Source organism: Jaculus jaculus, chromosome 12 (assembly GCF_020740685.1).
Source record: "Jaculus jaculus isolate mJacJac1 chromosome 12, mJacJac1.mat.Y.cur, whole genome shotgun sequence".
Taxonomy (NCBI): Eukaryota; Metazoa; Chordata; class Mammalia; order Rodentia; family Dipodidae; genus Jaculus; species Jaculus jaculus.
In genome coordinates this window covers 24,297,189-24,322,846 of record NC_059113.1, presented here as the reverse complement: position 1 = coordinate 24,322,846, position 25,658 = coordinate 24,297,189, and the positions used below count along the sequence as shown (strand labels likewise).

The window sequence follows — 25,658 nt, the reverse complement described above, 5'->3', positions numbered from 1 at the left end:
TATTACCCAGTATTAATTGATCAAATCCTAAAACAATTCTCTGTCTTTAACCTAATTTTTTTAAAAAATGGAGTGTCCTGCTAAAAGATAAATCTGCCTACTATCACAATAAATGAACCATGCAAAATTATACTTAAGAAAAGTCTAAAATCTGACAAAGTTTGAATTACTTTCTGACAACTTTATTACTTCTTCCAGTTTCTGTGGACTAATTTAGGAGGATAGTTTAACAGCAGTTCCAGGCTAGATGAGGATGACTATAGACTAGCATGGCCATAATTATGTACACTGTATATACAGCTTGTCACATTCTTTATCTTACAAGTTTCTAGCATTTCTCATACATACATAACCCATTCCCAAATGTTAAAACAGCTATTGTAATATATAAATAAATAAGGCACAAAACAAAGTTTAATTTATTCATAATTGATTCTGAAGCTAATTTTTGGTATTTTAAAATTAATTTTGGGCTGGAGAGATGGCTATGCGGTTAAGCGCTTGCCTGTGAAGCCTAAGGACCCCGGTTCGAGGCTCGGTTCCCCAGGTCCCACGTTAGCCAGATGCATAAGGGGGCGCACGCGTCTGGAGTTCGTTTGCAGAGGCTGGAAGCCCTGGCGCGCCCATTCTCTCTCTCTATCTCCCTCTATCCGTCTTTCTCTCTGTGTCTGTCACTCTCAAATAAATAAATAAAAATTAAAAAAATAATTAATTTTGGAAAAGCCAGGCATAGTGGCACACACCTTTAATCCCAGCACTCAGGAGGCAGAGGTAGGAGTGTTGCTGTGAGTTCGCAGCCACCCTGAGACTACATAGTGAATTCCAGGTTAGCCTAGACTAGAGTGAGACCCTACCTCAAAAAAAAAACAAAAACAAAAAACAGGGCTGGAGAGATGGCTTAGCGGTTAAGCACTTGCCTGTGAAGCCTAAGGACCCGGGTTCGAGGCTCAATTCCCCAGGACCCATGTTAGCCAGATGCACAAGGAGGCGCACGCATCTGGAGTTCGTTTGCAGTGGCTGGAAGCCCTGGCGGGCCCATTCTCTATCTCTTGCTCTTTGTCTGTCGCTCTAAAATAAATAAAATAACAACAAAAAATTAATAATAATAATTTCGTTGGTCTGGGGAGATGCCTCTGCAGTAAAGCAACAGTTGCACAAGAGAAAGGACCAAACCGCAGATCCATGCATGCACATGAATGTGGGCTTGGGGAAGGTGGCAACAGAATAGTGTGCGGCAAGCTTGTTAGCTACACTAGGTGAATTATTGAGCTCTGGGCTCAAGTGAGAGATTCTGCCTCAGAAAATGAAGAGAGCACTCAGGGAAGACACTAAATGTCAACCTCTGGCCTCCACATGCACACTGGTACACACACACAACATACATTCAATAGATGCATAAAAAAAAAATTACTGGGACTAGAGAGATGGCTTAGCGGCTAAGGTGCTTGCCTGTGAAACCTAAGAATTCATGTTCAAGTCTCCAGGTCCCATGTAAGCCAGACGCACAGTGATGCAAGTGCACAATGTCACACATATACACAAGGGGGCCCACATGTCTGGAATCCACTTGCAGTGGCTGAAGGACCTGGCATGCCTATTATCTCTCTGCCTCTTTCTCTCTCTCAAGTAAATTTAAAAAAATATATATATGCTTGTAGATAACCATGTGATATTTGTTTCTGTTTGTTTGTTGAGATGGTGTTTGTTACAGTCACCTTCATGTTGCTGGGGCAAAACACCCAAACAAGCGGCTGATGGGAGGAAGCTTTTCCTTTGGTTTACAGTAGCAGTGCAAGCTTCATGATGGCACAGGAAGCATGGCATGGGCAGAGGCTGAACATCGTTTCTGCCACAGCACTTAGGAAACAAGAGCAAGGGAGTGGGGTGACCTCTGGCAAGGGGGAGCTGGCTGTTACAGCCAAAGCCCACCCCCAACAATGCACCTCCTCAACTGTGGGGGGGGGGCAAAGCCAAGCATTTAAAGCACATGAGTTTATGGGGACATCTGATTCAAACCATCAATGTCTTGCCATGTAGCCCAGGCTGGCCTGGGATTCACTATCATTCTGTCTCAGCCTACCAAATTCTGGGACTACAGGCACATGCCACCATACCTGGCAAGTTTCATGGTTTTAGTTGTTACATTTAAGTTAGTAACCCATTTCCAGATGAATATTTTCACTGGTGAAAGATAGTGATCTGTTTCACTTTTCTACATGGGCATAACCATTTTTTTTTTTCAGAATTATTTTTCCAGTGTGGTCGGGTTTCTATACAATTTTTGTTGTTTTGAGACAAGGTCTCATTCTGTAGTCAGGCTGGTTTGGAACTATGTAGTCTGGGTTGGCCTCAAACTCATGACGATACTCCTGAGTGTGAACTATCATGCCAGGCCTTCCATATGAATTTTGAGGCTACTTTTATGAGTTCTGTGAAGAATGACATTGACATTGAATGTGTGGCTGAATGGTATTTGTGTATTACGTATCACATTTTATCCATCAGACTGATGTTTCCGTTTCTGGGCTGACGTTAACAAAGGAGTGAGTGTCCTCCCATACTCATTTTCTTTGGATATATATCCACTTGAATAGATATTTGGGGTATTAACAACATCCTTCAACTTCAGGAACATAGAGTGACTTGCCATTTTATGTATGTGTTGTCTTTAATTTCTTTCATAAATGCTACTTAGTGTTTTATTGCTTGGTTTTTGAAGATGTAGCCCAGGCTGGTCTCAAACTCACTATGTAGCTGAAACTGGCCTACAACTCCTGATCATCCTACTTCTGTCTTCCAAGTGCTATGAAAAAAGCACACCTGGATCCTGGCGTGGTGGCACATGTCTTTAATCCCAGCACTCGGGAGGCAGAGGTAGGAGGATCACCATGAGTTTGAGGCCCCCCTGAGACTACATGGTGGAATCCAGGTCAACCTGAGCTACAGTGAGACCTTATCTTGAAAAACCAAAAAAAAAAAAAAAAAAAAAAAAAACAAAAAGCACACCTGGGCTGGAGAGATGGATTAGCGGTTAAGGTGCTTGCCTGCAAAGCCAAAGAACCCAGGTTCGAGTCCCCTGAGCCCATATGAGCCAGATACACAAGGGTGTGCATGCATCTGGAGTTCGTTTGCAGTGGCTGGAAGTCCTAGTGCACCCATTCTCTCTCTACTTGCCTATTTCTATCTCTGTCTCTCAAATAAATCAATAATATTTTTTTAAGGCACACCTGTTTTTTAGTTTTTGTTGTAGAGATAGTTTACCTATGAAATTGGCATATGATTTTGTAGCTTATTTTTTTTTTTGCACGTGAGGTATGTGTGGTGTGGTGTGATGTGGTACATGCACATGCATGTGCAGATGTGTCCCCCATGCATAGGCGTCCAAATGCATGAGGAGAATGTTGGTGTCCTTCTCTTTCTGCTCTTCTACTCGAGACAGTCTCTCACAGGACTGGAAGCTGCCATTTTGAGTCAGACTGGCTGACCAGTGAGTCCCAGTGGTCTCCATTCCCCTGAGGACGGGTTACAGGTGTGCGAGGCCATGCCCAGCCTTTTATCTGTGTGCTGGGGATCGAACTCAAGCCCTCATGTTTGCGTGGCAAACACTCTTACCTGCTGAACCACTTCCCCAGTCCTATTTGGTAGCTTTTATAAATGGGATTTATTAACTTCCTTGTCTGACATTTGCTGTTGACACATACCACTTGTTGCAGTCCGGTTCGCATTGCTGGTAGAAATCACCCAACCAAGAGTAGCTTCTGGGAAAAAGAGGTTTATTTTGGCTCACAGGCTTGAGGGGAAGCTTCACGATGGCAGGGGGAAATGATGGCATGAGCAGAGGGTGGACATCACCCCCTGGCCAACATAAGATGGAACACAGCAACAAGAGGGTGTGCCAACCACTGGCAAGGGGAAACTGGCTATAAAGCCCATAAGCCCGCCCCCAACAATACACTCCCTCCAGGAGGCATTAATTCCCAAATATCCATCGGCTGGGAACCTAGCATTCAGAACACCTAAGTTTATGGGGGACACGTGAATCAAACCACCACATTCCGCCGCTGGCCCCCATAAACTGATATCCGTGCATGATGTAAAATACAATGCATTCAGTCTGACTTTAAAAGTCCCATAGTTTTTATCAATCTCAATGATGATCATACATCCCCATAGTTCAAGATCTTTTAACTGAGCCATAATACCAAAATATAACCTCAAAAAACCCATAATGGCACAGAATAAATATTCACACTGCAAAAGATGGCATTGGGCATAGCAAAGAAACATTCAACCAATACAAGATTTAAAACAACCAGGGCAAACATCAAACTCTGTAGCTTCAAGTCCAGCAACTCTAGCCAGTGACAAATCTTCAAGTCCGATAATTCTAACCAGCAACAAGTCTCTGGCATTCCAATTCCGCCCCTCCAGCTAGGCTACTCACCGTCCTGGGAAACTTCATCGGGGCCGGCAGCTCCTCGGCAGCTATCTCATGGTCCCGGCATCTCCACTGGGTCTCCACTGCAAGCCATGGCTCATCCTCATGGCCCCATGGGGTCTCTATGCAGGCAACCAGCAAACCCGCTTCACACTACCCATGGCCATTTCCAAAACACAAGACCGTGTTGCAAACTCAATGACCTTCTTTCCAGCATTTCTTATACTCCACGATACCAGGTAGGGTGCCAATTTGTTAATCCAGGGGGGAATAAAGCAGACTTTGAAGAACAGGACACTCCTTGAGCACTCAGGGCCCTTCAAAAGAGTTGACATTCTTTTTGTTGCCCCAGCGCAGGTCAGCTAGCCCAGTCTCAAAGGTTGTAATCTCTCAGTTGCAGCTGAACGGGCAACAGTTCACCCAAAGATTTTTCTTTCTGTGCCATATCCCTCTACACACACCAGTTCATTTCTACGCAAAGCAACCCTGCACAACTTCTCAGGACATGGGCATAAGAGCAAGCTTCTCACACAAACTGCTAGCCCAGTCCAGGCAAAGCTCTTTCTCACCCTCATAAGCCAAACCTCACAGTCCGTAGTTCTTACTGCCTTCAGGTCTTGCAGCTCAGACCAGAATAGTCCATCAGGCTGTACTTACAGCACTGCAAGGCATCTCTTAGGCCAAGGTTTCAACTCCTTCCACTTTCCTCTTGAAAATCAGCTAGAAAAGGCTGAAGCCACATAGTCAGGTGTCTAGCAGCAATCCCACTCCTTGGTACCACTTTACTGTTGCAGTCTGGTTCGCATTGCTGTTAGAAATCACCCAACCAAGAGTAGCTTCTGGGAAAAAGAGATTTATTTTGGCTTACAGGCTCGAGAGGAAGCTCCACAATGGCAGGGAAAAACGATGGCATGAGCAGAGGGTGGATATCACCCCCTGGCCAACATAAGGTGGAACACAGCAACAGGAGGGTGTGCCAAACACTGGCATGGGGAAACTGGCTATAAAGCCCATAAGCCCATCCCCAACAATACACTCCCTCCAGGAGGCATTAATTCCCAAATATCCATCAGCTGGGAACCTAGCATTCAGAACGCCTAGGTTTATGGGGGACACCTGAATCAAACCACCATATATATATGTGTATATATATATATATATATATATATATATATATATATATATATATGGGAATGATTACTGAAGATGAGTAAAACGTGGGGAAGGGACACAATATAGGACTTTTTCCAATGAAAATTGTGTGAGGTCAGCATCCACCCCACTTGAGGGACTTCCAACTTTTCTTTCTGTCTCTGCTGAAAGATTAAGAATCACTGTGTTGCCAGGCGTGGTGGCGCATGCCTTTAATCCCAACACTCAGGATGCAGAGGTAGGAGGATTGCTGTGAGTTCGAGGCCACCCTGAGACTCCATAGTGAATTCCAGACCAGCCTGGGCTAGAGTGAGACCCTACCTCGAAAACCAAAAAAAAAAAAAAAAAAAAAAAAAAAAAAATCACTGTGTTTACATGAGAAAATGTGGAATTATATTGCAAACCACAAACTGGAGGGGTTTGTTTCAATTTTTTGAAGTAGGGTCTCACTCTAGCCCAGGCTGACCTATAATTCATTCTGTAGTCCTAGGCTGGCCTCGAACTCATAGCAATCCCCCTATCTCTTTCCCCAGAGTGCTGGGATTAAAGATATGCTGCACTATACCTGGCTCTGGAGTTTTCTTTTTTTTTTTTTTAATACTTGGACTCAGATAAGCAGGGAGGGCATGGAATGCTTGGTGGTACTTTCGAGAATGATCCATGTCATTGTCTCATCTGATATCTCTGAGAATGAGACAAGTCACAAAGGCAATGAGTTCTCCATCTCAGTTTCAGTTAAATATGACTTCCTCTCATAATTTCTGTAGTTCTAATGATACTGAACTGAATCCAAGCATGAGCTAAAAACTGAACCTTGGACTGTGGAGATGGCTCAGTGGTTAAAGGTACTTGCTTGCAAAGCCTGTTGGCCAGAGCTCAATTCCCCAGTGCCCATGTAAAACCAGATGCACATCATGGAACATGCATCTGGAGTTTGTTTGCAGTGTCAAGAGGCCCTGGTGTGACCACATACACATTCTCAAAAAAAAAAAAACCAAACAAAAATGTTTTTAAAAAGCTGAATCTGGGCTGGAGAGATGGCTTAGCAGTTAAGGCATTTACCTGCAAAGCCAAAGGACCTTGGTTCAATTCCCCAGCACCCACGTAAGGCAGACACACAAGGGGCGCATGCATCTGGAGTTTGTTTGCAGTGGCTGGAGGCCCAGGTGCGCCCATTCTCTCTCTCTCTCTCTCTCTCTTTTTCTGTGTGTGTCTGCCTCTTCCCCATTCTCACTCTCTCAAATAAATAAATATTTTTTTAAAAAGCTGAACCTCAACAAACAATGGCCCTGATTAGCATGGCACTATAAAACAGCACAGAAAGCCTAAGTAGGCATGACAGAATTTGGAAATTTGGAGATTATTCCCATAAACTTTCTCACTTTAAGGGAGAGGAACTGGGGTGGGGTAGGAGGAAGGAGAAGGAGATTGGAGATAGCAGAAGAGAAAGAAATCAACAAAAACAAATTTTATTTGAAAATGCCAGAATGGCAAATAAAAATATAAGAACATACAAATTAAAAAAAAAATTTCATTTTAGGCTGAGTTCACACCATTAATCATTGAAAGAGTTGGGATGATTACTCGGGTCTTCTAACCTTTGTCCAGTGAGCAGCCTTTCCCTTGCACTGTGTTGTTTACTTGGGCTTCACTGTCAACATAAAATGCAGGAATGGAGAGATGGCTTAGCAGTGAAGGCGCTTGCCCGCAAAGCCAAAGGACCCAGGTTCAATTCCAGGACCCATGTAAGTCAGATGCACAAGGAGACACATGAGTCTGGAGTTCATTTGCAGCCCTGTTGTGCCCATCCCCCCTCAAATAAATAAATGTATTAAAAATAAAATAAATTATTAAAAATATATTTAAAAGTAAATTGGAACCTGTTGTGTTGGCACACACCTTTATGCCAGCACTTGGGAAGCTGAGATAGGAGGACAGCCTGGGCTAGAATGTGACTCTGCCTTGGGAAAAAAAAAAATCAAAACAATTAGAAACAAATGTTCTTTGAAAAATATGTAAACTGCCACCGGCGAGTGGCGCGTGAGCTGGGCTTGGACGGCCCATGGTCCTCGTCGCTGGACCCCGAGCTGCAGCGGTTCCTGGACGCGGACGCGCAGAAGCAGCGCGCAGCGGCTCATCCACCAGACGACCGAGCTGTGCAGGGACAAGGGCGCGGACAGGCCGGGGCCCAGGCTGGACGGCAGGGCCGAGGGCTGCCTCGTGAACTGCGTGGGGCGCTTCCTCGACACCAGCCACTTCATCCTGAGCCGCCTGGAGCACCTGCAGCGGTCCAAGCCCGCCTTCTCGGAGAGCCTTTCCAACTGAGCCACCAAGCTCTTCCTTGCCACTTCTTTGGAAAAGCAAGGGACTACTGTGAAAGAGGTGGCAGAAAGAATGTACGAGCCAAAGGAAGCGTAAGACTCTTTACAACATGCTCCCCCTAGACACAAAACGGCCTGGATATCCAGGACCTCACAGCGTATGACACTACCTACACAAGACTGTCATAATAGGAGGAAAAGATGATGACATCAAAATAAAAGAGAGACTGATTGAGAGGGGCCGGGGATATGATGGAGAATGGAGTTTCAAAAGGGAAAGTGGGAGGAGGGAGGGCATTACCATGGGATATTGTTTATAATCATGGAAGTTGTTAATAAAAATTTGAAAAAAAAAAAGAAAAATATGTAAACTAGTTTAAAAAGCTAACAGTTCTACTCACATGCAAAGCCCAAGATGAAGAAAAACTTTCAAAAATACCAAGTAAAAGTCTTGTTAAACTTTACAACTTTTTAAAATAACATAAAACTTGCCTCTTTAATCTGATTCAGTGGTGATTAGTAGAGACAAAGTTGTGGATCCAGTGGTCACTGTAAACCTGAGAAGTCTGGTGATTAATACAGAGAACCGTACACTCAGTAACTGGAAGTCGGAGTTGAGATTTCAGCGGTGCTCAGTCCAGTAAGAATTGTGCAGCCATCGTAAGTGTAACTCAGCACATTCCACCAACCAAAACATCCCTCTGCACAGAACACTTAATTCCCATTCTTCAACAGCAAACACTCTGCCAGTTCTTAGAAAACACCAATCTTGCTGTTGCTATGAATTTTAGGCCTAGATATTCTATACAAATGTAGTCATAACGTGCCATCTTCAGTGAGTGGTTGCTTTCAGTCAGAATAACGTTTTCAATGTTCGCCCATTGTGGCAAGCACCAGAGCTTCATTCTTTAAGACTGAATAATATGCCAGTACACAGACATATATTGTTTACCTAGTCAATGACTGACTGACACTTAGGTAATATTTACCTTTTATTTATTCATAGACAGTGTGAACATGTGTTCAACTCTTTTGCCTTTCTACCTGGAGGAAGAACTGCTAGAACATCTGGTAACTCCATGCTAAATGTGTGAGGACCTATCAGACTGTTTCCCCCAGCAACATCATGCATTTTCCAGCTAATTCATACTGCCACAAACACTAGTTAATATCCTTAACCCAGTGGGCTACGAAGGAAGTTTTTTTTTTTTAAGAAAATAAATTCAAGGTGAAGGGAGCATGCTGCGAACGTCACAGAGACAGCTGAGACACCTTGGGTAGCTTATCCTCTCAGCGACAAGACCCAACTCACCACAGGCAGCAGAACAGAGTACAGTGTTAATTCTGCCGATTTCCACAGTCTGATGGTTAAGGGCAGGGCCTCACAAAATGTAGTCCCCAGAGCATCAGCAGCACTGAGAACCAGTTACAAATGCAAACTTCTGGACGTCAGATCTATGGAGTCAGAGTCTCTGCAATGGGCACAGCTCACTGTGACTCCAGGTGACTCTGACCAAGCTCGGGGAAGAGGCACTACCGTGTTAGTGACCACAAATACAAATCCCTCCTCACCTGCACATGACAGTGACAGTGCCACGGCAAAGAACTGGGGGGGGGGGGGGAAGAGACAGGGTCTTACTATGAAGCCCAAGTCAGCCTTGAACTCCTAATCCTTCTGCTTTCGTTTCCCAAGTGCTGGGATTACAGGTGTGTACCATCATTACTGGTGTGTGTGTATGTGTACACACACATGTGCACTGGAGACTGACCCTAGGAATTTGCACAAACTAGGCAAGCGCTCCACTACTGAGCTATACTTCTTGCCCTCGACATTTTTTTAATGAGGTGGGGAAAAATGTTCTTTGAAGACCCAGTACATGATCTTTCATATGCTGCCATTTTAAGATTTCCTCTCTTTCCTACCATCTTACATATCTTGCTATTTGTAGTAAGTGATGGGACTACTGCTTTATTGCCTCTATTTAAATATTGGGTGGATTCACTGCTTCTCTGTATCTTTACCAGGAACCAAGATTTAAATCAGGCCTCATTTGCTCTTTTCTTAGCACTTCTATCCATGTTTCCAGGAGAGGCAGGTGGAGGGCTCACAGCAAAAATCAACAAAACAGGGCTGGAGAGATGGCTTAGTGGTTAAGCGCTTGCCTGTGAAGGCTAAGGACCCCAGTTGGAGGCTCGATTCCCCAGGACCCACATTAGCCAGATGTACAAGGGGGCACACACATCTGGAGTTCGTTTGTAGTAGCTGGAGGCCCTGGCATGCCCATTCTCTCTCTCTCTCTCTCTCTGCCTCTTTATCTCTCTGTCACTTACAAATAAATAAATAAAAATAATTTAAAAAAAATCAACAAAACAGGAAGCTCACACCAACACCTGTGTCAGCAGAACACAGCTGCTATAACTTCCGTTCAGCCTGTAAATCCCATCCTTTAACAAAAAAGATTGGTTTTTAGAGCATTTCTCTCGTCTGAGATGACACAGCATCTCCAAGTGACTGTAAAACCTTCTGATATGTGTCCAGAACTTCTTGAGCTGTGGGCCTATCTTTAGGTGCCTGGCTCTTACAGGCCTTATGGATATCAAACAAATGAAACCGAACCATATCACTCCCTTCAACGTGCCCCAAAAGGAAACTGAAGACATCTGGAACCTTCCAGATGTCAATCTTCTCATCATATGAGGGCATGAGGTCATCGTGGAAAGGCATGTGCTCTCCATAGGGCCACAACTGCTCTGGAGCCACAAAATCCCCGTGGAGCTCCCGGTGTCCACACTTCACAAATATCCCAGCGCTGTGGTTCACCAGGGGCAAGGCATCCAAGTCATTGGCCACAATGCTGAAGTTACTTGTCAGCAAATACTGGGACAGCGTCTTGGGGAGGTCATTGGAGTCACACATGACCAGTGTGCCCAGCGGGCTACGGTGCAGGTAGTTAATGATGGCGACGTAATCCACGGCCAGCCGCAGCCTGTGCTGCCAGGTGTTCACACGCTGGTACTTGGAAAGGTTTAGTGTTTCTTCCAGGTGGATCAAGGAACCCAAGGGGTGATATTCAGTAAGAATGGTTTTGTCTTCCTCACAGTAGCCAAGCAGTGTGACCACATGTTTGCTTTGGAGAGCCTTCAGCATCCGAAGTCCGTGGATGAAATCATCCTCCATTTCTAGGCTGGTGAGCCGCGAGAGCGCGACTTTACGTTCTTTCCACTCAGACAGAAAGACCTGAGACAATGCAGAACATCACCCAGTAGTGAGCTGGGAAACAAGTGCCTGCCTACGAGGCAGGGAAGGTCCAGAGGACAGAAATGAATGAGCTACAGACCCAGCCATCCTAGGGCCACACTTATTCTAGTTGTAGACACACACACACACACACACACACACACACACCACGCAGCAAATGAAAAGCGTATTAACACATAAAAGTGTCAGAGGAAGTGGGGCAACAGGGATGCCCTCCGGTGTCTGAAAGCCAGCCAGACAGGAAGTGGGGTTGCTCCTGACTGCTGACCTCAAAGGGTGAGCAGGACTGTGGGTTTGGGGCCTGGAGGGGAGGTTACATGCATAAAGGCCCAGACTGGCAATGGACTCTAGGTCCACCCTATTCCAGTAGAAAGGGCGGGGAGGAGGCGGGAGGGGGAGGGTGGAGCCTGGAAAGGGTGTGTGTGGAGAGTCTGAAAAGCCCGCTCTGTAAGGGAGTCAGGCCCCGAGCAAGACACAAATCAGTGCTACCAATGACAATGGCACAGCACACCATAAATAGGAACAGTTTCCCATCACTTCCAACTGTTTTCAAAGCAGGACCTGTCCATATGGCATAGGTAACAGGAGAATGAGTACACAATACCACCGTGGATTTTCTTTTTTTATTAGCTAAGTCTAGCAGAAAGCACCACAATTAAGGAACAAACCTCTGGTCTTTTGTTTAAACCCTAAGAGAGAAGGCAGAATGCTGTAAAACAGTCATCAGGCTCAGGAGTCAAAGAACTCTTGCCCCAGGCTGCACATGTCTCTACTGTTAAGACAGGCTAGGGGGCTTGCTTGTTTTGTGGCATGAGGGATCGAACCCAGGACCTCCACAGGCTAGCCCAGTGCTCTACTGCTGAGCCCCACGCTTGGCCTGCAAAGTTAAGGTTTTCAAAAGCAGTATTTGAGGAGTGGGTTTAAAGCAAAACTTCAACATCTAAATTTAAGGCAATATGCCACGGTGCTACAAAGTGCTATGCAGCCTCTTGGGAGAGAAAAGTCACCAACAGTCTTAACTGGCAGTGGACCCTGCAAGCCACATGGCTCGCCAGCCAGACAAAATGTGCCAACCGATACAATGATGGATGTCTGTTATGGGAGAAACCAACTACTCTGATTGGATTTGAAGCCTGCTCCATGGGAGAAAATTCATACCTACTAAAAACCTAATGAAAAGCCCATGGCTAAGGAAGTCATAAGCCCGAGGGGGGAACTACTACTACTGTCTGGCTAAATGGACAAATTATGTCCACCAAACTGCCTTCAAAGTACTTATTTTTAGGCCTCAATATTAATGCTTCTCTCATTTTTGGTTAGGGAAGCTTCTCTTTTCAGAAGTCAGTGACCACTGGGGAGACTTAAAACTCATCAAAGTGCTGAGAAGAAATAATAGTGGAGTGTATTCAGCTCTGAGACATTTCCATCACACCCTCCAAGGTTCAGGGACCACTGTGGAAGAGGTGGTGGAAAAAAGGTAAGAGCCAAAGGAAGGGGGGGGGTGTTTATAATACTGTCTTTCAGACAAAGCGGCCATGACCTCACAGTAGCTGACACTACCTACATAAGACCCGCGTTATAGGAGGGAACAAAATGACGTGAAGAGAGAAGAGACTCGTTGAAAAGAAGAGATTCAGTGGATGGGGACTCAGGAGGGAGAAAAGAAAGGATCATGATCAGGTTACACTATGTATATGAATGAAGGTTGTCAATAAAAAAAAAAAAAAAAAAAAAAAACAAAAACCAGGCGTGGTGGTACATGCCTTTAATTCCAGCATTAGGGAGGCACAGGTAGGAGGACTGCTATGAGTTCAAAGCCACCCTGAGACTACATAATGAATTCCAGCCCAGCCTGAGCTACAGTGAAACCCTACTTTGAAAAACAAAACAAAACAAAACAAAACAAAAAGGTTAAAAGTAAAGCTGAGTATGGTGGGTACATGCCTTTAATTCCAGCACTTGAGAGGCAAAGTAGGAGGACTGCTGTAAATTCCATGTCAGCCTCGACTACAGAGTGAATTTCAGGTCAGCCTGGGCTAAAGTGAGCCCTAACCTTGAACCGCACCCCCCTCAAAAAAAAAAAAAAGCTCAACAGAAGAGCCAAGTGTGGTGGAAAATACCTTTAGGCCCAGCATGTGGGAGGCTGAGGTAGGAAGACTGCTGTAAGTTTGAGGCCAGCCTGTGCTACAGAGTGAGTTTCAGGTCAGCCTGGGCTATGGAGTGAGTTCCAGGTCAGCCTGAGCTAGCATGACACCCTGTCTTGAAAAAAAGCTGCCACAAGGACACTTAAAGAAGGAGAAGATCTAGTTTTCCTCATGGCTTCAGAGGGTCTAACCATGGTCACTTGACTCCACAGCAAGATGGAGCCTCACAGTGGCATAAGAAGCTAATCCTGTGGGTGCCAGGAAAGGGACTGGAGATAAGGCACAACCTTTATAAGCACATGAGAGGAGGAAGGAAGTGTCCAAGATGTCTTTCAGGCTGCTGTCTGAGCACCTGGGCCAATGGAGATATAGCAACTGCAATGGAGAACATGAGGCTCCACAAGGGCGACTATCAAAAGTTTCACACGAAGCAGCTGTGGGGATACACGCCTGTGATTTCAGAACTCAGGAAGCTGAGGCAGGAGGATTATGAATTTGAGGTCAGCTTGCGCTACACAGTGATTAACCCTGACTCAAAAAGACAACACACACTGGGCCGGAGAGATGGCTTAGTGGTTAAGCGCTTGCCTGTGAAGCCTAAGGACCCTGGTTCCAGGCTCAGTTCCCCAGAACCCATGTTAGCCAGATGCACAAGAGGGCATACACGTCTGGAGTTTGTTTGCAGTGGCTGGAGGCCCTGGCGCACCCATTCTCTTTCTCTATCTGCCTCTTTCTCTCTCTCTCTGCTACTCTCAAATACATAAATAAAAATGAACATATATGTAAAGAAAACACACACACATGATATACGCATACAGGTTCCACACTGGACATACTGACAGGCTTAGAAAACTGAAGTAGAGATGTCAAATAACTATTTGGATGCATATAATCTGGCTTAGGTCAGGGGAGAGGGACTGGCTAGAGATAGACATCTAAGATTCTTGGAGGACATTTTGCATGAAAAGCAATATAAGTAGATTAAGTCTCAATAGCAGGTTATATCCAAGGATGAAACTTCATGTTTTCTCAACCTCAGTAACACCACGATTCAGTCCAGACAACTGTCTGTCGGGGCACAGGCCTGTCTTGTGTTACAGAGAGCCTGGCGGCACCCCTGCCTCCAGCCACTGAAGGCCAGTAAGAGATCTACTCTCCAATAGTGACACCCACACATCTGCGAACACTGCTAATGACTCCCAAGGATAAAATTGCTGCTGGCTGACAACCATTGACTTGTGGGTGAGACAAGAATGTAGGTCAGCAAAGGAGGAGGGAGACAAAAAATGGATGTTACCACAGAAGGCCTCAGTGCAAAGACAGGAGTCATCTGGGCCAAAACTGTTAAAAGGATCAAGGAAGAAGATAAAGTGTCCACCTTGCAGTTAGCTGGCGACCTTAAGAAGAGCAGTGTCCTTGGCATCTGTGTTTGGAAAGTGCACTGGAAGAGGACAAAGATGACAGAGTGAGGGTGGCTTTCCTGTAGCAGGGACAGGAAAATTTGGCAGCCACAGAGGAGTGGGGAACCAAGGGGGCCTGGTTTCCTTATCAAGAGGGCTTGTCTGCATGAACAGGCACGCAGCTCTGAATGGGTTGCACCACTGCCATAAATCACAGTGTGGGAAGTCAGGAAGGCTTGCAGACCTTGTGCAAGGAGGGCTCAAAGGTTCCCTGTGGATGGCTTCTATTTTCATAACTCATAAGACAAGACGGTTAGCTGAGACAGAGCAGGAATGGAGTTACTGAGGCAGGCTGGGCTGGGCTGAGGGCTCAGCTGAGGTGTGTGTGGAAGCTGGGCACTTCTCCTTCTCCCACATGGCTGTCGCAAACTCTGTGAAGCAATGATGAGAATAAAACCCCAAGGATGGCATTTCAGAAAGTATAAAAGCAATGGGCTCAAGAGTCTGAGGTGTCACAAAAGTTGAGGAAATCTAGCAGAGAGCTAGAAAATCCTGGCGGGTTTCAAAGTAGGAACCTCAGAAGTTCCTATAGAAAAACCTGTGCTTTCCTTCCTGGAAAGGGCCAGAGTTTGTGGGGGCTGGCATGGGGACAAGTGGAGGCAAGCGTGGGAAATGGGTTCCTGGGAGGCTGCTCAGTAAGTGACTGAACTCAGGATAATGAAAGCTGCCTCTGCGCCTGAACAGCCCTCACACAGGAACTGGGGATCTAATTGGGGACAAGGCAGGCCAGGTTCCTGACCCATGCTGCTAACAACACTCATGTGGTTAAAACATTTTTTTATTTATTTTATTAATTTACTTGAGAGTGACAGACAGAGAGAAAAAGAGGCAGAGAGAGAGAGAGACAGAGAGAGAGAGAGGGAGAGAGAGAGAGAATGAGAGCACCAGGGCCTTCAGCCACTGCAAACGATCTCCAGATGCGTGCGCCCCTTGTGCATCTGGCTTACGTGGGTCCTGGGGAGTCGAACTTGGGTCCTTAGGCTTCTCAGGCAAGCACTTAACCGCTAAGCCATCTCTCCAGCCCTGGTCAAATATTTTAACAGGAGGCCAAGCTTCAACCAAAGTCGGGGACGGGGGGAGCTGGGCTGGAGAGATGGCTTAGTGGTTAAGGCACTTGCCTGCAAAGCCAAAGGACCCAAGTTTATCCAGGAGCCACGTAAGCCAGATGCACAAGGGGGCGCACACGTCTGGAGTTTGTTTGCAGTGGCTGGATCCTCTGTTGCACCCATTCTCTCTCTCAAACAAATAAATAAAATAGTTTTTAAAAAGTCATTATGGGGCCGAGTGTGGTGGTGCACGCCTTTAATACCAGCACTCGGAGGCAGAGGTAGGAGGATCACTGTGAATTCAAGGCCACCCTGAGACTCCATAGTGAACTCCAGGTCAGCCTGGACCAGAGTGAGACCCTACCTCAAAGAAAAAAATCATTATGGAGGCTGGAGTGGTGGCTTAGCGGTTAAGTGCTTGCCTGTGAAGCCTAAGGACCATGGTTTGAGGCTCGTTTCCCCAGGACCCATGTTAGCCAGATACACAAGGGGGTGCATGCATCTGGAATTTGTTTGCAGTGGCTGGTGGCCCTGGCGTGCCCATTCTCTCTCTCTCTCTGTCTGTCGCTCTCAAATAAATAAATAAATAAAAATAAACAAAAAAAAATTTTTTTAAGTCATTATGGAATTTCATTCACACCCTTTCCCTTCCTTTCCCCCTTTCCTTTCTTGCTATGTTGCCCGCAGTAGACTTAGCTACTGTTTCTCCCTGCCTGGAGTCTCCCTAGTAGCTGAGATTACAGGCATGTGCCACAACACCAGCTAGTTACGATTCACTTTAACAAACAGAACATGCTCGCTTAGACAAAGGGACTCTTCTTCTCCAACTTGGGTAATAACAACTCTCTCCGCCTGGTGCTGAGGACAAGGACCCTTGCAGGCACCCTCTCCTTCTCTCCTGTGCCACATTCAGTTTATTAAGAAATCCTGGCCAAGTGTGCTGGCACCTGCCTTTAACCCCAGCACTTGGGAGACAAAGGTAGGAGGATCACTGTGAGTTCAAGGCCACCCTGACAATACAGAGTGAATTCCAGGTCAGCTTGGGCTAGAGTGAGACCCTACCTCAAAAAGAAAAGGAAAGAAAGAAGTCCTATTGACAATATCTTTAAAACGCCTCCAGAATCCACGGACCTCTCACCTGCCTACCACACTACTGTCAAGCCAACTCTTGCCCGCAAAGACCTGGCCAGTCTTTTGTCCTTGAACAAACCGACAGTCCCAGCGCCAAGAAGGCTGATGCAGTAGAATGCAGCTCAAGGCCGACTTGGACTACACGTAGCCTGGACTACACAGGGAGAGCCTGTCTCAAAATAAAGAAATGCAACTCAAATGCCCCAGTGGTCCTCGTGGGTCCTCAAGCCCAGCATGCTGTGCTCCCTCCTGACCCCGTAAGGCCTCACACATACTGGTTTCCTTCTTTCCCACTCTAGCGTCACCGGTGCATGTCCAGGTGCTCGATCACAAGGCACACCCTCTTGGGCATCTGCTCAGACTCATCTTTCTCACGAGAACATCTCCCTGGATGCCCACATCATGTAATTCTAGTGCAAATCTTGCCCTAGCCACTGACAGTGACAAGCCTGTCACTCTCTTACTTTGTCCTACTTTGTTTGCCTAACACATGACGTTTGTCTTTCTTTCTCTCTCTCTCTCTCTCTCTCTCTCTCTTTTTTTTTTTTTCTTCGAGGTAGGGTCTCACTCTAGCCCAGGCTGAGCTGGAATTCATTATGGAGTCTCAGGGTGGCCTCGAACTCACAGCAATCCTCCTACCTCTGCCTCCCAAGTGTTGGGATTAAAGGCATACGCCACTACGCCCGGCTCTATTTTTATTTTTTTTTTGAGACAGGGTCTCGTGTTGCTCAGCTAGCCTTGAACTTGCTATGTAGCCAAAGATGACCTTGAACTCTTGCCAGCTTGCACCAGCATGCCCTGTCTGTGCACTAAACCCAGGGCTCTGTGCACGCTAGGCAAGCACTCTACCAACTAAGCTATCTCCCTAGACCCTTATTTTTTATTTTCTTTAGAAGTGTGTGGCTTCCCAAATTAAGTAAAAGACAGCATTTTTGTTTCTTTCACTGCTGCACCCATGGCATGTACAATAAATGAAGTACTTACTATATACATGGACTCCAGGCCTAGGGAAAAGACTCACTGGGGAAAGTGAATGCATCAGGACTTGACTTTGAATCCCCAGTGCCCACCAAACATGATGGCTGTGGGGGCATGTGCCTTTAATCCAGGATGGGAAGGTATACATGGGAAGACCCTGAGGCTTACTGCTTAACTTGGGTGGTTCAGTTGGTAAACTCCAGATTCAATACAAGAACTTGTCCCAAAATCAGGTGAGAAGTGATAGAAAAGATAACTGACAATCACCTCTGGCATCCACATGCTCTGGCCACCAGCACGCATATGTGAGCCCACACACATATGGACACGAATAGATATATGTATGCACACCACACACATAACACACAACACGAAGGAAAACATTAATAAACTCCAGCTTCCTCACTATCTACTGGATCCTTCTTTAAGATGTGCCCTGTCTGCCGGGCGTGGTGGCGCATGCCTTTAATCCCAGCACTCGGGAGGCAGAGGTAGGAGGATCACCATGAGTTCGAGGCTACCCTGAGACTCCATCGTGATTCCAGGTCAGTCTGGGCTAGAGTGAGACTCTACCTTGAAAAACCAAAACAAAAAAAAAAAAAAACCCCAAAAGAAAAAACCATGTACCCTGTCAACAGCTGTACATGGTGTTACATGCCCATAATCTAAGGACAAGGGAGCTGGAGGCAGGAGGTTCACAGCACCTGGCTGGTTTTCATCACTTCTGACAAAGGATGCCAAATTCTTCTACAGAAGGAATGATATCAACGGCAAGCCAACAAAACACGTACTGTCTTTAAGCTCCTCCCAGTGCCGTGAACACACACTCATCCTCCTCCCGGCTCCTCCCAGTGCCGTGAACACACACTCACCCTCCTCACGGCCTCTCCCAGTGCCGTGAACACACACTCACCCTCCTCACGGCCTCTCCCAGTGCCGTGAACACACACTCACCCTCTTCACGGCTCCTCCCAGTGCCGTGAACACACACTCACCCTCCTCCCGGCTCCTCCCAGTGCCGTGAACACACACTCACCCTCCTCCCGGCTCCTCCCAGTGCCGTGAACACACACTCACCCTCCTCCCGGCTCCTCCCAGCGCCGTGAACACACACTCACCCTCTTCACGGCTCCTCCCAGCGCCGTGAACACACACTCACCCTCTTCACGGCTCCTCCCAGTGCCGTGAACACACACTCACCCTCCTCCCGGCTCCTCCCAGTGCCGTGAACACACACTCACCCTCTTCACGGCTCCTCCCAGTGCCGTGAACACACACTCACCCTCCTCCCGGCTCCTCCCAGTGCCGTGAACACACACTCACCCTCCTCCCGGCTCCTCCCAGTGCTGTGAACACACACTCACCCTCCTCCCGGCTCCTCCCAGTGCCGTGAACACACACTCACCCTCCTCCCGCCTCCTCCCAGTGCCGTGAACACACACTCACCCTCCTCACGCCTCCTCCCAGTGCCGTGAACACACACTCACCCTCCTCCCGGCTCCTCCCAGTGCCGTGAACACACACTCACCCTCCTCCCGCCTCCTCCCAGTGCCGTGAACACACACTCACCCTCTTCACGGCTCCCTCCCCAACGCGCTTCAGCTGCCTCACTTCTGTCCTCAGCTCATCGCAGGACAACCAGGGTGAGCAGTTTCTCATCTGTTCCATTCTGAAGTGACCGTAAGGACAGAGTCGGAGGCCCTCTGTGGACTGTCGAGGGGAAACGAAAAACTGGCTGAGGCAGAAGTAGAGGAACACATTCATGAGGGCCATGGCGAGCAGCAGCCCAACAACCCGGGGGACTTCTCCGTGGGTGACAGTTTTCTTGCTCTCCTGGCGTTTCCTTTCCATGCTGTCATCCCACGTCAGTCTCTGCAATGTAACAAGGCCAGAGTATTACCACTGCCCACGTTCATTTCCATGGAAGGGTTCTGGTCACCTCATGCCTCTCCCTCCCATGGGTTCTGTAAGTGCTGGCGTCACTGTGAGGAACAAGAAAGGTACAGACACTGAACTGCTCCTTGCCTGCTGCTCCAGAAACCACCCCTCTTCTTCACAAAGTAAAATTTGGATTCATCCAGATCAGATTAGGCTAGGAAGGAGGTGTCTCTATCTGACTGTCTTTGTCTCGCCCACATGAGACCACCAGTGGCTTTCCCTTAGTAGAGATTCATGAATTAAGCAAAATCATGCTTAACAGTCCGGTGGGACTAGGGCAGACAACGGACAAAGGAGGTTAGTTAGGACAACCAAACACTCAAGCACCAGGACTACTGCAGGGCCATGGTGGAAAGCTGTGGACAGACAGACCCCTTGTCCACTGAGGTGCTGGGGGCAGAGGGTTCTCAGGAGGCAGAATGAAAGTGCACTGACACTGTGTTGGTATGTCCCAGCTGAACCACTGTGAGGCACAGGGACATGAGTAAAGTAAATGTAATTCAAAGACATGGCATCATTTCATAAACAGGAGGATGCTTATAATAAAAAGTCAAACCAGGCGTGGTGGTGCATGCCTTTAATCCCAGCACTCCGGAGGCAGAGGTAGGAGGATCACCATGAGTTCAAGGCCACCCTGAGACTACATAGTTAATTTCAGGTCAGCCTGGACCAGAGTGAGACCCTACCTCGAAAAACCAAAAAAAAAAAAAAAAAAAAAAGTCAGATAAGTGACCACAGCCCAGAAACTTGTACTTTAGAGGGTTTCCTGAGGTATGCTGTCCCCTGATAACTGGGTAAACAAGCAATTATGAGTAACATAATAAACATCAGCTTGTCTGAAAAAAAGTCAGATAAAAAGGAGGATTTGTGAGGATTCAGAATTACAATCTCATATACTGCCAGTGAGAATGCAAAATGTAGCCTCTGTGGAAAACAATGTAGTATTTCTAGATTAAGCAGTTACCCTATCACTCAACTCCACTGCGTACAATGTATCCAAGACAACTGAAGACATTCACATAAACATATGTAAAGAAATGTTCTTAGCAGCCTTGTTCAGAATAGCCAAATAATCCAAATGTACATCATGCACGAACAGATAACAAAATGTGCTAGACACATAAATGGAACTTTACCCGGCCATAAAGAGAATAAGGCACTAACTCACACTATCATGCAGATGAACGTGCAAGACATGGTGAAAAAGGCCAGTCACAAAAGATCACATGTTGGGTTGGAGAAATGGCTTAGCAATTAAGGTGTTTGCTTACAAAGCCAAAGGGCAACGGTTTGATTCCCCAGGACCCACATAAGCCAGATGCACAAGGCGGCACATGTGTCTGGAGTTCATTTGCAGCGGCTGGAGGCTCTGGCATGCCCATTCTTTCTCTCTCTGTCTGCCTCTCTCTCAAATAAATAAATAAATAAAAATAAAAAGAGCACATGCTGCATGACATTTACATGAAACGTCCCAGTTGGCAAGGCCATATAGACAGAAAGCCTTTTCTGGGGCTCCCAATCTATGTTGCGCACACAACCTGGCCACTTAGTCACAAACCAGGGCAACTTGATTTCTTCTTCCCTTAACCATAAAACAAATCAGTACCTATATACAGCCAATTCCAGCACCCAAAATCTCAAATCTGTTCACATCTGCCCTTCCCTGCTAACCCTGCCCTGACATAAGCCACCAACATCTCTTCCCTGAGATGCTAGAATTAATTCTTGCATGTAATTATTAATCCATTCTCTACACAGCAAGTAGGATCTTACTTCTTTGATGAAATGTTTCAAGAAAAAAATAAAATCTAAAATTGTGCATATCCATTCAGCTTTGCCAATGTACTCTGCTTAAATTTCCAATTTTCATTCATTTTTTTTCTTTTTTTGGTTCTTTGAGGGAGGGTCTTGCTCTAGTCCAAGCTGGCCGGAATTCACTATGTAGTCTCAGGGTGGCCTCAAACTCACAGTGATACCCCTACCCTTTCCTCCCAAGTGCTGGCATTAAAGGCGTGTGCTATCACTGCGGGCTCTAAGTTCCCAGTTTTCTAAAATGTTTTGGCCCTGAGGATCTCACACCGCATGTGCCGTGCCACTGAGCTATACGCCACTGAGCTTTGTGAAAGAAATGAAATATTACACACAGGTGAAGCTGTGGGCCCAGACCTGTAGTGTCACCTACCTGGGAATCTGGGGAAAATATAAGTTCTTGGGCATTTATCCAAAACCTCCTAAATTAGGAGCAAAACCTGTTTTTTTTTTAGGTTCTCCAAGCAACCTGGATGTGTACTAAGATTTAAGAGCCACTGATGAGCACAATTCTTCAAGATTTCGATGTTCATAAATGTACCCATTAGTAACAAGATTTTCCTAGTAGTGTACTGGTTATTACATTCTATCCCTGCAAGCAGCTTCTTTTCATAAGCCCAACATGATATTCTTTGAGATTTATCCTAGTTCACTATGTTCAACTGATTATACCATGATTAGTGGAACAAGTTCTGTTTTGTTTTGTTTTCCTTGAGAGTTTCATTTTGCAAACCACCCAAGTTATATCATCTTCCTGCCTCAGCCTCCAAAGCGCTGGGATTAGAGGTATGTCTCACCACCCCACTGTGAGGCAAATTTTGTAGATAGTTCCTTATGCATATATGCAAGAGTTGCTCTCTGACATGTACAAGATAATTCTGTTAAACCACAGGTTTCAACTTGCCTGGAATATAAACACTGCACAATCCCTACTCGGTCTCAGGAGAAAGTCCAGGCTTGTAGATCCCAGAAGCTAGGGATGCAGCGCAGCGGTAGAGAGCATGAACAGCATGTGTCAGGCCCCTGAGACCTAGGTTTGAGCCCCAGCACCAGGGGGATGTCCTGTAATCTGTCTCTCTCCAAACTCCTCCCTGTGCACCACAGGGCAGCCCCTGAGCTGTCCTTGTTGCTAAATGAGTCCCCTTTTGGGAACCCAGGCCCTTTCCCCCCCCCCCCCCCCCGCCCCGACTGTGAGCTCTAAAAGGTTTGGGTGCTTGTTCTGCTTGGCCTTCAACTGTGTGCTCAGTGCCTGGTCATGCACAGACTTCTCTACCTTCCTGATCTCAGACACACACATCCTCTCTCCCTCTCTCTCTCTCTCTCTCTCTCTCTGCCTTTCCTGTGTTCTCACGCCTGCTGAATCTGCTCTTCAACTCTTTGTGGGAACTAACCTCAAATGCCCATCACGGGCAATCTATTTTTCCAACTTTCCCAGCCTCACTCCATGGATGGCTTTTTTAAGCATCAAATCTTTCTTCTCAACTTTCCACTGGTCCTATTTTGCCACTAGTGGTGGATTTGGGTTTTAAAGAGATTAGAACTGACAAAATGTTTAAAAGACAAGGGTGCTCTTTTAAGAAAAGAGCACACCAGCTGAGTGTGGTGGTGCACGCCTTTAATCCCAGCACTCGGGAGGCAGAGGTAGGAGGATTGCCATGAATTTGAGGCCACCCTGAGACTCTGTAGTGAATTCCAGGTCAGCCTGGGCTAGAGTGAGACCCTACCTCAAAAAAGAAAGGAAGGAAGGAAGGAAGGAAGGAAGGAAGGAAGGAAGGAAGGAAGGAAGGAAGGAAGGAAGGAAGGAAGGAAGGGAGGGAGGGAGGGAGGAAGAGAGGGAGGGAGGGAGGGAGGGAGGGAGAGAGGGAGGGAAGGAAGGAAAAGAAAAGAACACACCAGCTAAGGAGATGGTTGAGTGGGTTAGAGTGCTTGTTATAGAAGTGTGAGGATCTGAGTTCAAAGCCCAACACCCCAAGGGGGGGAGGGAGGAGCTAGGCATAGCTAAGCACACCTGTAAACCTGTGTGGGGAAGGGAGGAGGAACAGGAGGACCACTGGGCTTGCGGGTTAGGGAATCTCCCCCACCCCCAAAGAAAAGGGCCTTAAAGATCCTGTCTCAAGGAAATAAGGCAGAAGTGCCAGAGGACGGACTGACTGAGAAAGACAGACATACATACAGACCCCTACCAACCCAGGCTCTTTCTAGCATTTCACAAGGGATTTGTGCAAGTGAAGAGTGTAGAAACCTCATTTTATAAATCCACATCTGCGTGATATTCTCCAGCCCCACACACTCTTTCCATTTTCACTCTGCAGTAGTTTGGTCAAGGACTGTCTCCAGTTGCAGGGGTTATTGGAGGGCAGGAGACAGACTGTTGAAAAGCTAGAGCCTAGAAGAAGAGCTATGGTCATCCAGGGCATCACCTATGGTTGGTCACTGAGCATAACCTAGAAGGGTATGTTAGGACCTCAGACCCAAGCTGAGTTTCTCTTTGCTTCCTGAATGCCATGAGATAAAGCAGCCTCCTTCTCCACTCCTTCAAGACCATGATGCCTGACCACAGGCCCAAATACTGAATGAAAGAAACCTCTAAGACTGTGAGCCAAAATAAATCCATTCTCTTTTTGATTATCTCAGCAACCGGAAGGTAAACACATATTCAAAAACTACCAACAAGCTGGGCGTGCACGCCTTTAATCCCAGCACTTGGGAGGCAGAGGTAGGAGGATCGTCTTGAGTTCGAGGCCACCCTGAGACTACATAGTGAATTCCAGGTCAGCCTGAGCTCGAGCAAGACCCTACCTCGAAGAAAAAAAAAAAAAGCTACCAACATCAGATGGTGCAAAATATTATAGAAGTGTAGAAATTCTTGTTTTTAAATCTATGTTGAACTTTCATGACTTGGCAACCGTTAAATGTTGTCTCTTCTTGTTCGACCCTTAATTTTATGTCTCAGTAGCCTTTTAACTATGAGTGATCTCAGCAAAAATAGTAATTAACTAATTAATTAAAAATCATCAAAATAGGGCTGGAGAGATGGCTTAGCGATCAAGCGCTTGCCTGTGAAGCCTAAGGACCCCGGTCCCCGGTTCGAGGCTCGGTTCCCCAGGTCCCACGTTAGCCAGATGCACAAGGGGGCGCATGCGTCTGGAGTGTGTTTGCAGTGGCTGGAAGCCCTGGCGCGCCCATTCTCTCTCTCTCCCTCTGTCTTTCTCTCTGTCACTCTCAAATAAATAAATAAATAATGAACAAAAAATATTTTTAAAAAAATCATCAAAATATTCAACCAAATTTAAAATACGGGAACAAAACAAATGCCAGCGCACCCATTATTTTACACAACTCAAGATCAGTGTCACCCAATCCAGCTCAGAGTAGGTCTCATTTTACGCTGATTATCTTAAACATTCTGGATGCTTATTTGGGTTACTGTAAAGGGTGCAGACGTCAAAATTACCAAATAAGATCCCTAGATGTTGTTTTGTAACAAAGAGAAGGAGGAGGGGGAGACAGCGACCCGCGTCCGGCCTCACTTCACTGAGTTCTGGGGCAACCACCTCGCGCACCACGGACCGAAGGGCTGCAGCGTCCGGGAACCGCGGCACCCGCGCCCGGGGCCCGAGCTCGGGGGATCCAGCCGGGCCGAGCGCCCGCCGCCCGCGCCTACCTGGCTCTAGCCGCCCGCGCACGCGCCCCACGACGCCTGCGCCACCGGAAGGCGGCCGGAGGGAGGGATGGAGGGAGGGCGGGCGGCTGCCCCCTAGCGCCCGCCTCCCGCCTCGCCGCGCCGCGCCCGCCTCCGACTGCGCCCAACGTGCGCCGCGGGGAGCCTGCGCTGCAGCTGCCGGGAGAGGCCCGGTGAGAGCGAGCCTCCCTCCCCTGGGAGACGCTCAGATCAGCCGCGCGAACAGACTGGTGGAAACACACATTTTCGACCCCATCCCACAGGCGCACACATTCAAGAAAGAACAGAGGCCAGGCCTGG

At 46.9% G+C, this 25,658-nt stretch overlaps 1 protein-coding gene and 1 pseudogene across 4 annotated transcripts; one reads left to right on the top strand and one right to left on the bottom strand.

Moving 5' to 3' along the window:
• Positions 1–7,587: 7,587 nt before the first annotated feature.
• On the top strand, positions 7,588–7,915 carry LOC101609359 (annotated as a pseudogene).
• A 2,258-nt stretch (positions 7,916–10,173) lies between these two features.
• Positions 10,174–25,393, bottom strand: Pomk (protein O-mannose kinase). 4 transcript variants are annotated; one of them, XM_004671506.2, is made up of 3 exons: positions 25,341–25,393; positions 19,499–19,801; positions 10,174–11,149 (listed from the first exon to the last, which is right to left on the bottom strand). In XM_004671506.2, exons 2-3 carry the CDS (start codon positions 19,778–19,780, stop codon positions 10,379–10,381), a joined length of 1,053 nt encoding a protein of 350 aa, XP_004671563.2. In that variant the 5' UTR covers positions 19,781–19,801; positions 25,341–25,393; the 3' UTR covers positions 10,174–10,378. The 4 variants fall into 4 exon arrangements, with proteins under 4 accessions (XP_004671563.2, XP_044986838.1, XP_044986837.1 ...); XM_045130903.1 differs by lacking the exon at positions 25,341–25,393 and adding an exon at positions 25,207–25,308; XM_045130902.1 differs by lacking the exon at positions 25,341–25,393 and adding an exon at positions 25,131–25,264.
• Positions 25,394–25,658: the final 265 nt, after the last annotated feature.